The sequence below is a fragment of the Somniosus microcephalus genome, chromosome 5, assembly GCF_052327205.1.
Source record: "Somniosus microcephalus isolate GS21.2 chromosome 5, FLI_Smic_1.0, whole genome shotgun sequence".
Classification (NCBI taxonomy): Eukaryota; Metazoa; Chordata; class Chondrichthyes; order Squaliformes; family Somniosidae; genus Somniosus; species Somniosus microcephalus.
This window is the reverse complement of record NC_140991.1, coordinates 30424227-30439148: the sequence shown is the minus strand read 5'-3', so window position 1 is coordinate 30439148 and position 14922 is coordinate 30424227. Positions and strand designations below refer to the sequence as shown.

At 50.0% G+C, this 14922-nt stretch overlaps 1 protein-coding gene across 1 annotated transcript in view; it reads right to left on the bottom strand.

Moving 5' to 3' along the window:
- Positions 1-14922, bottom strand: part of galnt11 (UDP-N-acetyl-alpha-D-galactosamine:polypeptide N-acetylgalactosaminyltransferase 11 (GalNAc-T11)) — a 215039-nt gene that overhangs the window by 6584 nt on the left and 193533 nt on the right. The window contains exons 11-12 of the mRNA XM_085987497.1: positions 3494-3598; positions 2022-2159 (exon numbers count right to left, since the gene is read on the bottom strand). Coding sequence (XP_085843623.1) covers positions 2022-2159; positions 3494-3598 — 243 coding nt within the window. The remainder of the gene's footprint in view (positions 1-2021; positions 2160-3493; positions 3599-14922) is intronic.

Sequence of the window (14922 nt, the reverse complement as noted above, 5' to 3'; positions counted from 1 at the left end):
CCCAAAGCATTGAATTTAAAATTCTTGCGCTCAAGCCTGAATATCATACCCAGATATTTTCAATATTCTACCTCCTACGATGTCGCGCCAACACATGGGCCTAGAAATTGGGTTTTGGCTTAGCCAGGGCTTTAGCGCCGGAAATTAGTGCCGGCGCTAAGTCCCCTGCGCGTGCCAAAAATTCAGTGGCGCCGCGCCCAAACGGCTGCCGGCGCTACTGAAGGGTCTTAGCGCCTGGAAAAGGGCGCTAACTGCCGTTTCGCGCCGCAATTCCGGCGCTGCGGCACCCGATGCGGTGCGGCAGGCTGGGGAAGTGCAGGCCTCCTCCTTCCGTTAAGGAGGAGCTGCCTGCACCCGGCCGCGGCCCACGCAAATCTGCTTAAAAATGAGCCCGGCACCTCAGACAAGTGCCGGGCTTGCATCTGTTCCGGGGGGGGTGGGGGGAGAGAAGTCCGGGGAGGGAGCTGCGGGCAGGCGGCCGGCGGGAAAGCGGCCGGCCACCGCGGGGCCTTTAATGCGCCGGCGCTAACTGCAGTAAGGCACCTCTGACAAAACGCTGGTTGCGGCTGCCACGGGCGAGGCGGCCGCAACTCAATTTCGGAGTTCGGGCGGGTTACCACGTCAACCGGGACGCTGCGCACACCGATAACGTCATCGGTGCCGGCGCAGCGCTACCGGAGCAACGCCGATTTAGGGCCCCAGGGAATTTCACTACTGGCCATAACTCCGGCGCAAGGCCCTCTAGCGCCTCAAATGAGGCGCTAAGGCTACTGAATTTTCAGCCGATGGTTTCAGCAACGAAAACTTGAATCAATATCACGTTTTTAACACTCCAAAGCGTTTCACAGAGGCCTAATCAACAAAATGGACACCGAACCAGAAAAGATATGAGGAGAGCTGGCCAACTTCTCGGTCAAAGAGTTGGCCTTTAATGAAGGCCTTAAAAGGAGGAGAGTGAGTTGGAGGTGGATGAACTTAGGGAGGAAATTTCAGAGTGTGGAGCCTCGGCAGCTGAAAACACGGCCGGCAATGGTGAAGCAAAGGGAGACGAGAATGAACAAGAGGCCGAAGTCAGAGAACCGAAGAGTTTGGGGGAACGCAGGGGGTGGGTGGGGGGTGGTGGTTGTAACGCTGGAGTAGGTTACAGATTTAGGGAAGAGCGAAGCCATGAAGGGATTTAAATAAAAGGTTGAGATTTTCAAACTGAGGTGTTGGCAGATCAGGAGCTAATGTAGGTCAGTGGGGACAGGAATGACAAGACGAGCAGAATTTGGTGTGGGATAGGTTAAGGCATCAGAACTTTGAATGAGCTGCAGTTTACAGAGGGCGGGGGGGTGGGGTGAGGTGGCGGGGGGCGGATGGGGTGGGAGTGGGTAGGAGGTCAGCCGGGAGAGAACTGGAATAGTCAAGCCTGGAGGTGATAAAGCATGGATTCGAGAGTTTCAGCAGCAGATGGGCTGAGGTTGGCCCAGAGGCAGACAATGTTACAGAGGTGCGAGTAGGCAGTCGTTTGTGGTGGAAAGGATACACAGTCGGAAGCTCAGGTAGAACTGTCTGCTTCCAACTGAGACAGTGGCCGGGGAGGGGGGGTGGAGTTTGTGTCAGAGTGGGGCCAAAGGCAATGGCTTTGGCCATCCCAATTTTAGCTTGAGGAAATGATGGAAAATGGGGCAAAGAGAGTATGATGTGGGTCTCATGGATGAGGTGTGCTTGGAGAGAGTGTGGGAGAGATGAGAGAGAAATTGGAGGGACGAGGGTTCAGGGCTAGGAAAGTAAAATGGGCGAGGCTATACTGCAAAAACTCAGGAGTCATATTTTCATGTATCGCCCTGTTACCATTCTATTAAAGTATCATGCAGAATTTCCTTAACATCTAATTATGTAACAAAAAATATAAGAGGGTCAGTTTGCCAGTGGTTTAATCATGCATTAGGCTTTTCCTTGGCATTGCATTCAAACAAATACGTGTGTCACACACTTGGCAGGTTCTGAAGAGCTTCCGTGTAACAAACTAGTCTTACCCCCAAAGTCCACTGTTGCGATCCCCCAGACCCGTGACACTTCATGAGACGTGGAGAATCTGATGAGTGAGTCTCTGCCATGTCCAAGCAGAGAAGGTTGGCCAGAATTAGTTCGTGTTCTTCATCATAAACCCAAATCTGTAAATATCACCAGCAGTGAGAGCAGCAAATGCAAAGTAGGTGCACAGTATAGCCTTGAAATATTGAGAGGAAAGCAAACTTAATGATGAGTTGTAAATAAAATCTAGAAAAAAGTACTTTTGCCCAAGAACACATTATTATCGTTATTTATACAGAAAATTCCTTTTCATTGTCCTGTAGGAGAACAGCACCAAGGATTTTTATTTATAATGTTTTTTCCTTTTTTGTTCCTCACCAGGTCAGTTACTTCCTCATGTAGTCTGTCAACTAGGAGGGCAGACTGGATGGGATGGTAACCTGTCTTCTGGTTACCACAAGCACTCACGTTCATGCACACAGGAGATTTCCTTGCTCCCCAAAGTGAGTAAGCTGAACTGGTGTTAATTCTCCACTCCACTCCCACTCTGACCTCTGACCACTTTATAGCCTTCTGGACTCAACATCGAGTTCAACAATTTCAGATTATAACCTCTGCTCCCATTTTGTCGGACGGCAGCTATTAATGATTCTGCCATTCCCTCTTCTAGACCCATCTTTTGTTTCTTTACTTGTCCCATTACCATCATCCCTTTTGCCATTTAATCTCTCCTGCCTTCCACAGACCTTCCCTTTTGTTCTTTCCTCCCCTGTTGGTCATCCACAGTACTTTTAGGAGACTTCAGGGACTGCCTCAGCTGCTGAAACTTTATTTATTTATTTATTTGTTCATGGGATGTGGGCATCGCTGGTAAGGCCAGCATTTATTGCCCATGAGAAGGTGGTGGTGAGCCACCTTCTTGAACCACTATTCTTTGTCACGGTTGGGTACAACTGAGTGACTTGCGAGGCCATTTCAGAGAGCAGTTAAGAGTCAACCACATTGCTGTGGGTCTGGAGTCACATATAGGCCAGACCAGGTAAGGACGGCAGATTTCCTTTCCTAAAGGACATTAGTGAACCAGATGGGTTATCCAGTAGTTTCATGGTCACCAGTACTGATATTAGCTTTTTATTCCAGATTTATTTAATTAACTGAATTCAAATTCCCTCACTTCAGATCATTAGTCTAGGTCTCTGGATTACTAGCCCAGTAACATAACCATATGCTACCGTTCCCATTTATTGAATTTATTTGTCAATCTGTGTACTATAGAAATTGGGAATAGAGATGTCCCCCTCACAAGCAAGCTAAGTTTTCATCTCTCAAAAATTAAGATTTAATTTGCCGAAACAAAATTGCAAATGAAGTTGATCTACTGATTGTTTTAATGGAGAAAACATTCCCCCAACTTAGTAAAGAAAATCTAGACATTTGGGTGGGAATCAAAAACTTCTCGGAAGAAGCTGCTCACCTGATCTGGGTCTGATAAGTCACATTCTTTGACCACCACTATTCCTGCTTTCTGGCTAGGGTGGTTCTGGGCGCTGATGCATTTGGCTGTCTGCAGATGCCGTATCTGTGGAGATGGAGAACAAGGTTGGCCACATCAAAAAGTGATTTTCCAATATGACTGCCCAATTACTCAGATAATGCTGACTGCTCAGTGCCTCACTATTCATAGAATTACACTGAATTTACAGCACAGAAACAGGCCATTCGGCCCAACTGGTCTATCCCGGTGTTTATGCTCCACACGAGCCCCCTCCCACCCTACTTCATCTAACCCTATCGACTTATCCTTCCATTCCTTTCTCCTTCATGTACTTATCTAGCAGCCTCTTAAATGCATCTGTGCTATTCGCCTCAACTACTCCATGTTCCACATTCTAACCACTCTCTGGGTAAAGAAGTTTCTGAGTTCCTTATTGGATTTATTAGTGACTATCTTATATTTGTGTCCACTAGTTTTGGATTCCCCCACACGTGGAACCATCTTTTCTACGTCTACTCTATCAAACCCCTTCATAATTTTAAAGACCTCTATTGGGTCACCCCCTCAGTCTTCTCTCTTCTATATCAAATCATGTTGTACACAATGAACAGAAGCAGTCCCAGAACAGAATCCGGTGGGACGCCACTACTCACTTCCAACCACCATAAGAAACTGCTCTTAACTCCTACTCTCTGTCTCTTCCCTTCTGGTCAGTTTTTAATCCAATTTATTACCCTCCCTCTAATTCCATACCTCTTAAGCTTCTGCAATAGTCGCCTGTGTGGTACCGTGTCAAAGGCTTTCTAAAAGTCCATGCAAACCACACCCATTCCATTCTCCCCAAAGAACTCAGTCAGGTTTGTCAAGCACCATCTTCATTTCTGAAACCTGTTTTGACTGCTTCTAATTACAGTAATGTAGCCCAGGCGAGCCAGGTTAAAATTGGGGCTTTAGTAATTTCACCTTCAATTAAAGATTCCCAATTTTCCCTGCCGCAGATATTAAATCAACTGGCCTGTAATTACCCGGGTAAGCGATACCTCCCATTTCGAACATGGGTGTTACACTGGCCGCTCTCCAGTCCTCCAACACACATCCACTCTCAGTATAAGCCAGAAATAACGTCTTGGGGTCTCTGCCATTTCTCCTTCCATTTCCCTCAGGATGTATCTCATCAGGTTCCGGCACTTTGTCCTCCTTTAGCTTAACTAACTTTCTCTAATACTTTTCCTTGTATTTATTATATCTCCCGTCTCACTTTCAACCAATTCGGGATTTACATCCTTCTCTTTTGTAAGGTATATAGTACTTGGGATGAAGCACATGTGATTTTGTAACCTCACAGAGATCGATACTTTGTGTCTCAACTTCCCTCCGTGGCCACTCTGGTGACGCATGTAATGGGAAGTGACCCACTGGATGCTGGCACAGATATCCATTCACTTTCATGACCACTTGCTTCAGACTGTCCTGGGCGCTGATCCAGAGTTACCTGACCTCAGAAAGCTCGCTTCACTCCATCAGCTGAGAACTCAGCTAGCTTCCAGATGTACTGATTTTTTTTTTTAGCTGGGATTAAGTACCTCAACTGCGTAACTCCCCCCCCCGTCAATCACGGCTGGTTTCTAGTGATGTTGATTGAGGGATAAATATTGGCCAGAACACTGGGGATAACTCCCCTGCTCTTCTTCGAAATAGTGGCTGTGGGATCTTTTACGTCCACTTGAGAGGGGCAGACGGGGCCTCGATTTAACGTCTCATCCGAAAGACGGCACCTCTGACAGTGCAGCACTCCCTCAGCACTGCACCGGGAGTGTCAGCCTAGATTTTTGCGCTCCAGTCTCTGGAGTGTGGGACTGTGAACCCACAACCTTCTGACTCAGAGGCGAGGGGGCTACCCACTGAGCCACGGCTGACACTCAGGTTTTAAACTATTTGATTTAAACACCTTTATTCAAATAGCAGATAAAGCAATTTCACACAAACGTGTTAGTACGTTCATTAGTAATATGGCAGGTGCGATTTCAACCCGCGAGTGCGATATACATGAATTAAAATAGATGATTCCTCCTTTCTTTCCACCATGTATACCTTTGCCTCCACTTTTCACAACAGACAGCTTTTGATGCAGATGCGGGGTTATAAACATGGGAATGTACAGCAGATGAGCAGCTGGCTTGCACATGGGAACCAAAACATACCAGCAGAATGACGCAGTCATGACACTAAAAGACTGACATACATTTGAGTGCTGGATAGGAATAAGGAGAAGTGAGAGATTACTCAGGGAATATAGCGGGAGCAAATATTTTAATTAAGCTAAAGGTTACGTACTTCTCTGCAAAACAGTGTAGCAGTTTTATTTCTCATGGGCTCTAAGTTAATTGGAATCTCATTGCAGTAAATTAATTGCCCTTCAGTGAAATTGATTCATGGAAAGGAAAATTGGCCGAAAATAAATGATTGTCAAGGAGTAGAGAATGCTGTAGAACTAATTTTCAGTCAAATAATGTTTTCACTTCTCACGGTGGAAACTGCAACCTTTTATACAATGCAGAGTTTGGAGAGAGCAGCGGCGGCAGGCGAGCGGACCTGCGAGGGAACGAGGCTGAGCGGCGGCAGTATTTAAAAACAGCTCCGAGACCAGGTGAGGCGTACCAGTCTCCAGTCTCCGAGCACAGAGGGAGGGAGAGAAGTAAAAAGTAATTGAAGTGTGACGTCACCAGAAAGCAGCTAAGTGATTGGTTGGTGCGTATTTCTCTCTGTTTAAACTTAAACTCTGTGGTTTATAGTTACTAAGGTCTCTCTGGTGTAGCGGGGACTGTTGGTAAACCATTTAACTGTAGTGTAATTAGTGGGATTGATTGATTTAATTTAATTGCAATTAATTAAAGGGTAATCACGGCAGAACAGCCCGGCCACGTGGTATGCTCCTCCTGCGATATGTGGGAACTCAGAGACACTTCCTGTGTCCCTGACAACTACGTGTGCAGGAAGTGCATCCAGCTGCAGCTACTGACAGACCGCATTGCGGCACTGGAGCTGTGATTGGATGCATACTGGAGCGTTCACGATGCTTGGGATGTCGTGAATAGCACGTTTACGGAGTTGGACACACCGCAGGTAGAGGTTGGACAGGCAGAAAGGGAAGGGGTGTCCAACAGGCAGAGTACTAGGCGCAGGCAGGTAGTGCAGGGGTCCCCTGTGGACATCCCCCTCTCAAACAGATACACCACTTTGAGTACTGTTGGGGGGGATGGCTTATCAGAGGAAAGCAGCAGCAGCCAACTTCCTGGCACCAGGGGTGGTTCTGCTGCACAGGACAGGAGGAAAAAGAGGGGTAGAGCTATAGTAATAGGGGATTCTATTGTAAGGGGAATAGATAGGCGTTTCTGCGGCCGCAAACGAGACTCCAGGATGGTGTGTTGCCTCCCTGGTGCAAGGGTCAAGGATGTCTCAGAGCGGCTGCAGAGCATCTTGGAAGGGGAGGGTGAACAGCCAGTTGTCGTGGTGCATATAGGCACCAACGATATAGGTAAAAAGCGGGATGAAGTCCTAAAAGCGGAATATAGGGAGTTAGGAGGTAAATTAAAAAATAGGACCTCAAAGGTAGTAATCTCAGGATTGCTACCAGTGCCACATGCTAGTCAGAGTAGAAATAGAAGGATATTTCAGATGAATACGTGGCTAGAGGAATGGTGCAACAGGGAGGGATTCAAGTTCTTGGGACATTGGAACCGGTTCTGGGGGAGGTAGGACCAGTTCAAACCGGACGGTTTGCACCTGGGTAGGGCTGGAACTGATGTCCTAGGGGGAGTGTTTGCTAGTGCTCTGGGGAAGGGTTTAAACTAAAATGGCAGGGGTTTGGGAACCTGAGCAGGGAGACAGAGGAAAGGGAAACAAGGATAAAAGCAAAAGATAGGAAGGAGAAAAACAAAAGTGGCAGTCAGAGAAATCAACGGTTTAAATCAAACATGGCCACAGTAAATAATAATTCTAATAGGTCTAAGAGCGTTAAAAAGACAAGCCTGAAGGCTTTGTGTCTTAATGCGAGGAGCATTCGTAATAAGGTGGATGAATTGGCTGCGCAAATAGAGGTAAATGAATATGATTTGGTTGGGATTACGGAAACGTGGCTCAAGGATGGCCAAGGCTGGGAACTCAACATCCAGGGGTATTCGATATTCAGGAAAGACAGGCAAAAAGGAAAGGGAGGTGGGGTAGCATTACTGGTTAAAGAAGGGATTAACACAATTGTAAGGAAGGATATTAGCTCTGATGATGTGGAATCTGTATGGGTAGAATTGAGAAATACTAAGGGGCAGTAAACGTTAGTGGGAGTGGTATATAGACCTCCAAACAGTAAGGCGGAGTTTGGGGATGGCATTAAAAGGGAAATTAAAGAAGCGTGCAATAAGGGCACAGCAGTCATCATGGGTGACTTTAATCTACATATAGATTGGACTAACCAAATTAGTAACAATACTGTGGAGGAGGAATTCCTGGAGTGTTTTCGGGATGGTTTCCTGGACCAATATGTCAAGGAACCAACCAGAGATCAGGCCATCTTAGACTGGGTATTATGTAACGAGAAAGGATTAATTAGCAATCTTGTTGTACAAGGCCCCTTGGGTCGGAGCGATCATAATATGATTGAATTCTTCATTAAGATGGAGAATGAAGTAGTTGACTCAGAGACTAGGGCCTAGAAATTCATTGTAGCCACTTTTGGGGCGGTAAAGTCGGGCGGCCGCTAAAGTTTGCGCCCGCCGCCAAATCGAGGCCACTTCTCCGATATTCATTAGCTTCGCCCTAAGAGTTTGCTCGAGCGCTAAAACTGGCGCTGGACGCCTCTCTTTAGGTGCTAAGCCGGAGGTGCTGAGCGAGAGCGCCGAGGCCGGGCGCAACGCAGGTGCGGCCATCTCGTGATTGACAGCAGACACCCTGGCGCTGGCCAGCTCTTAAGGGGGAAGGGTCGACTTGGTCTGCTGCCACGCCCTGGACAGTGGAGCCCTCCAGCTAGGCCTGAACACTGCTGCTGGACCGAAATAGCGCCTGAAGCCATGCAGAAGGCCCGTGAATGAGCGCAGCGCTTCTCAGAGCGTGATCTGAGTGTGCTGGTTGGTGGTGTGGAGAAGAGGCGCCATCTTTTGTACCCGGACAATGGCAGGAAGGCGCCGGTCCGCGTCTACCGGAGAGCCTGGAGGCATGTCGCCAGCAAGGTGTCAGCCAACAGCGAGGTCCCCAGGACCGGTGTCCAATGCCGCAAAAAGTTTAATGACCTCACTCGGATTGTCAGGGTGAGTACCCTTTCCAGTGACCTCCTCATCCTTGCATGTGCACCTCACATTATGGGCAAAGGGACCTGAAAGCCCTAATGGCCAGCCCTCATCCAGCAGCTATGGGACAGGCATGAACATCAATTGCACATTCTGCACTTAACACACTGGCCAAGCTATTCCACCATGGGAGGCAGTGCACACAAGATCAGGGCGACACACTGGCCAGGCTATTCCACCATGGGAGGCAGTGCACACAAGATCAGGGCGACACACTGGCCAGGCTATTCCACCATGGGAGGCAGTGCACACAAGATCAGGGTGACACACTGGCCAGGCTATTCCACCATGGGAGGCAGTGCACACAAGATCAGGGCGACACACTGGCCAGGCTATTCCACCATGGGAGGCAGTGCACACAAGATCAGGGCTACACACTACTTAGAGGCCGTCCTTTCTCTTGCAGGCCAAGCTGGCCAATAATAAGAAGAGCCGGACTGCGACCGGGGGAGGTCGACCCCAGATCCAGCCGCTCACCGAGCTGCAACATCGCGTGGAGCGCATCATGGGTGGCCGGGTGATTGGCCCCGTTGCATGTGGAGATGCCGACCCTGTTCTGGGCACCAATGGTAAGGACATCACCTTTTGGACCTCTCTCGTCCCACTTGCGCATCAGATCTACATCCTTTGCCACTGTCCGACCAATGCGCTGAATGCCACCACTCATGCATCCCTCGCTGACGCCCTCTCCTCACTCTAAAGCTACTCTTGTGCCTTCCTGCTTTCAGATGGTGAGGAGGAGGTCCCTGAACTTGCCAGTGACAGCCCCTCAGAAGAGGAGGAGGAGGAGGAGCAAGAGGAAGGCGGCCCATCAGGGGAACCCTCAGCCGCGGCAACCCATGCGAATGTAGGGGACACGTCTTCCCTGGAGGGGAGCGTGGCGGAAGTGTCGGAGGGGAGGGGAGCTCATGGGACTTGCGGCCTGCAGAAACGCGGGAGGGGGGTGGAAGCTCAGCGGCCTTCTCCCCAGAGGGGGGAAGGGTCGGAGGGGAGTCCAATTGCTGGGCCCAGCGGCGTCTAGCAACGCAGGAAGGGTCGGCCAGCTCGGCGGCCTTCTCCCCAGAGGGAGAGTCCGGCCTCCAGTCCGGAGATGGTCTTCGCCGAGGAGATGGAATGCCTCGAGGACTTGTCCACGGACTCGGAGCGCCGGCACACGGAGCTCATGGGGGTAGTGGCACGGTTGCCTGAGGCCATCGAGTCCCTCTCTCGGAGTGTCACCGACGTCGGGGCCTCACAGGCCATCAGTTTGGCGGAATTCAGGGCAGAGCAGGCAGCGAGTCGGGCGGCATTCGGGGCAGCTCAGGAAGCGAGTGGGCAGCTGATCAGTGGTGCCGTGCAGTCACTGGGTGCTCTGATGAGGTCACTGAACAGGTCAACACGGGCACTCACTGCTGCCACACTCGCTGTGTCAGCCAGGCATCGCCAGGGCACCCGGCGCGCTGCAGCAGCACAGCGGTCTGTCCCTCGGCAGATTGGTGCGCATGCTGCAGTGCTGGCCCGGGCGAGTGCCAGTGTCTCAGGCGACCAGCGAGTGCCTGCCATCCGCCAGCTTGCCGCCATTCCTCCAGCCGCCACTGCCACTCCCCCAGTGGAGCTGCCAGGAGCTGCTGCAGCGACTGATGCTGGCCAGCCACAGCTGCAGCATTCAACAGCCGCCCGCTCGACGGCCAGACCTCGACTAGGCCGACCCCCAAGGGCATCTGCCGTCACGACATGTGCCCCTCTGGAGCCTGCCCCCAGCCTTGCAGCAGCCAATGGCCTTACTTTGAGGAGGAGCAGCAGGGCGGGCAGGGGCCACACAAAGATGGCCAAGGCATCGCCCTAGCGGGCCAAAAAGTCGAATGTGTGGCCAGTTGTGTTTGTTTTTTGAGGCCGAGAATTGGATGTTTGTTTTTTGAAGGCCGAGAATTGGATGTTTGTTTTTTGAAGGCCGAGAATTGGATGTTTGTTTTTTGAAGGCCGAGGATGTGATGTTTGTTTTTTACGAAGGCCGAGGATGACGGCCATTTTAGTTGCACTGTTTTGTTAATCCTCTCCAGGTTGTGGGAGCGAGTAATGTGTTTGAGTGTTTTTTGGGGGTTTCGTCTGTTTTTGGTTTTCATGTGGGAAGGGCCCTGAGTTTGTACAATAAAGCATTTTATTTATTAACATTGTCCATGTTTGATCTTTGAAGTGTTTGTTGCCTTAACCGGCTGAGGGCTTGCGGAGCGGCTGCAATCATGTTCTTTCATTGGCACAAGCCATTCCCTGACAGGGGGCCTAGAAGTGACGTTCAATAAGCCGCCGACGGGCGGCCCTTGGACCTTGTGCCTCCCTCCTGGGCTGGTACTCCTCGTCCTCCTCCTCCTCATGCTCCTCCTGCTCCTCCTCCTGAGGTGGTGGTCCAACGTGAGGTGGCAGTGCCTGAGTCCTGCGGATAGCCAGGTTGTGCAGCATGCAGCAAACGACGACGAATTGGGAGACTCGCTCCTGCGAATACTGGAGGGCTCCCCCGGAGCGATCGAGACAGCGGAACCGTTGCTTGAGGACGCCGATTGTTTGTTCTATGATGTTCCTAGTCGCTTGATGGCTCTCGTTGTATGCCTCTTCAGCAGGGGTCATGGGCGCGCGGAGCGGGGTCATGAGCCAGGTACACAAAGGATAGCCTTTGTCTCCGATAAGCCATCCTCTTGGGTGAGGCTGTGCCTGGAACATGTCAGCCACAGTTGTCTGTCGCAGGATAAAGGCATCGTGGCTGCTGCCTGGAAAGCGGGCATTGACAGCTAGGATGCGCTGCCTGTGGTCACACACCAGCTGTACGTTGAGGGAATGGTAGCCCTTCCGGTTGCGGTAATCCTCGGCATGCTCCAGAGGTGCCCGCAAAGCCACATGCGTGCAGTCAATGGCGCCCTGCACCATGGTGAAGCCCGCTATTCTTGCAAATCCCACTGCACGCTGCTGCTGCTTGTCCAGGGTCATGGGGAAGGAGATGAATTGATGTCTCCTTCTGAAAAGGGCTTCGGTCACCTGGCGGATGCAGCAATGCACGGCGAACTGGGAGATGTTAGCGATGTCCCCAGCAGCGGATTGGAAGGAGCCGGTGGCATAGAAGTTGAGAGCCACCGTCACCTTCACTGCCACCGACAGAGACGTCCTGCGCATCAGCTGTGGCTGCAGATCTCTGTGAAGCAGCTGGCAGATGTCTGCAACCACCTCCCTTCTGAATCGCAGCCTCCTAACACACATCGCGGCAGACATGGTCAGATAGGAGGACTGCTGGCGGCATACCCTGGGTGGGTAAGGCCTCAGTTGGCAATGCCTGTTGTCCCCTCTGCGTCTAGCCAGGGCTGCCACTCTCTCACGGCGTCTGTAAGCCCTTCTGGCATAAAGCTGAAAGTCAGCGTTGGCACCCAATGCAGCCCCCATTATATGCTGGCAAACACTGAGCTCTCAATGAAGGCAAAGATAATTGCTAAGCTCTGGCCTGAGCCAAAAATACCTGTCCTAGTGTTGGTCCAAACCAGTAAGCTCTCCTCCTTGGTCTCTCTCCAAAAAACCGTTGCACAAGAGTGAATGCTGCAAAATGGCTGGCCTTTATAGTGCAGGGTAAGTGCCCTTTAATTAGCGCTCCCCGCGGCCCGCCTCGGCTGTGTACCGTTCCACTTCACAGTCGTTAGGGCCGCCCGGCGCACAATGGGCCGGCGCGAGTGAAGTTCCGGTTCGGGGCGCACAAAGGGCGTTGCACGACGAAATGACGTCATGATCTGCGCGCGCAGCAGGGCGCGCTAAGACTTTGCGCCGGCGCTAAATGTGTACTGAAGTTGGGGCGAGGCGCAGATCGCGCTGCGCCCGGCCGCTAAGCGCCTAGCGCTCGAGATCTACTCCTCCTAAGGCGCTAACGGCTGGCGCGCCCAACTGAATTTCTAGGCCTAGGGTCCTAAATTTAAATAAAGGAAACTACGATGGTCTGAGGAGCGAGTTGGGTAGGATTGATTGGGGAATGTCACTCAAAGGGTTGACGGTGGATAGGCAATGGCAAACATTCAAAGACCGAATGGATGAACTACAGAATTTGTTCATCCCAGTTTGGCATAAAAATAAAACAAAAAAGGTGACTCAACCGTGGCTAACAAGGGAAATTAGGGATAGCATAAGATCCAAGGAGAGGACATATAAATTGGCCAGAAAAAGCAATAATCCTGAGGATTGGGAGCAGTTTAGGATTCAACAAAGGAGGACAAAGGGATTAATTAAGAAGGGGAAAATAGAATATGAGAGTAAGCTTGCAGGGAACATAAAAACTGACTGTAAAAGCTTTTATAGATATTGTGAAGAGAAAAAGATTGGTGAAGTCAAGCATAGGTCCCTTGCAGTCAGAATCAGGGGAATTTATAATGGGGAACAAAGAAATGGCAGATCAACTAAATACATATTTTGGTTCTGTCTTCACAAAGGAGGACACAAATAACCTCCCAGAGATGCCGGGGAACATAGGGTCTGATGAAAGGGTGGAACTGAAAGAAATCAGTATTTGTAGGGAAATGCTGTTAGGAAAATTGATGGGACTGAAGGCCGATAAATCCCCAGGGCCTGATAATCTACATCCTAGGGTACTTAAGGAAGTGGCCCTAGAAATAGTAGATGCATTGCTGGTCATCTTCCAGAACTCGATAGACTCTGGAACAGTACCCATGGATTGGAGCGTAGCTAATGTAACCCCACTATTCAAAAAGGGTGGTAGAGAAAAAGTGGAGAATTATAGACCGGTAAGCCTGACATCGGTAGTGGGGAAAATGCTAGAGTCCATTATAAAAGATGTAATAGCAGAGCACTTGGAAAGCAGTGACAGGATCGGACAAAGTCAACATGGATTTACAAAAGGTAAATCGTGCTTGACTAATCTACTGGAATTTTTTGAGGATGTAACTGGTAAAATAGATAAGGGAGAACCAGTGGATGTGGTGTATTTGGACTTTCAGAAGGCTTTCGATAAGGTCCCGCATAAGAGATTAGCGTGCAAAATTAAGGCACATGGGATTGGGGGCAAGGTATTGACTTGGATAGAGAACTGGTTGGCGGATAGAAAGCAAAGAGTTGGAATAAACGGGTCGTTTTCCGAGTGGCAGGCAGTGACTAGTGGCGTACCGCAAGGATCGGTCCTAGGACCCCAGCTGTTCACAATATATATTAATGATCTGGACAAGGGAATTGGATGTAACATCTCCAAATTTGCAGACAACACAAAGCTGGGTGGGAGGGTATGCTGTGAGGAGGATGTCGTGAAACTCCAGTACGATTTGGACAGGTTGGGTGATTGGGCAGAAACATGGCAAATGCACTATAATGTGGATAAATGTGAGGTTATCCACTTTGGTGGCAAAAACAGGAAGGCAGATTATTATTTGAATGGCAATAGATTGGGAGAAGGGGAAGTGCAAAGAGACCTGGGTGTTCTTGTGCACCAGTCGCTGAAGGTAAGCATGCAGGTGCAGCAGGCGGTTAAGAAGGCAAATGGTATGTTGGCCTTCGTAGCAAGAGGGTTCAAGTACAGGAACAAGGATGTCTTGCTGCAATTGTACAGGGCCTTGGTGAGACCGCACCTTGAGTATTGTGTGCAGTTTTGGTCGCCTTATCTGAGGAAGGACATTCTTGCCATGGAAGGAGTGCAGCGAAGATTCATCAGGCTGATACCTGGGATGGCAGGAATGACGTAGGAGGAGAGATTGTGTCGACTGGGCTTATACTCACTGGAGCTTAGAAGATTGAGAGGGGATCTCATCGAAACCTATAAAATTCTGTCAGGCCTGGACAGACTAGATGCAGGAAGGATGTTTCTGATGGCCGGGGAGTCCAGAACCAGGGGTCATAGTCTAAGGGTAAGGGGTAAGCCATTTAGGACTGAGATGAGGAGGAATTTCTTCACCCAGAGAGTGGTGAACCTGTGGAATTCTCTGCCACAGAGGGCGGTGGAGGCTAGTTCATTAAATATATTCAAGAAGGAGTTGGATATATTTCTTAAGGCTAAAGGGATCAAGGGATATGGGGAGAAGGCAGGGACAGGGTACTGAATTTGGATGATCAGCCATGATC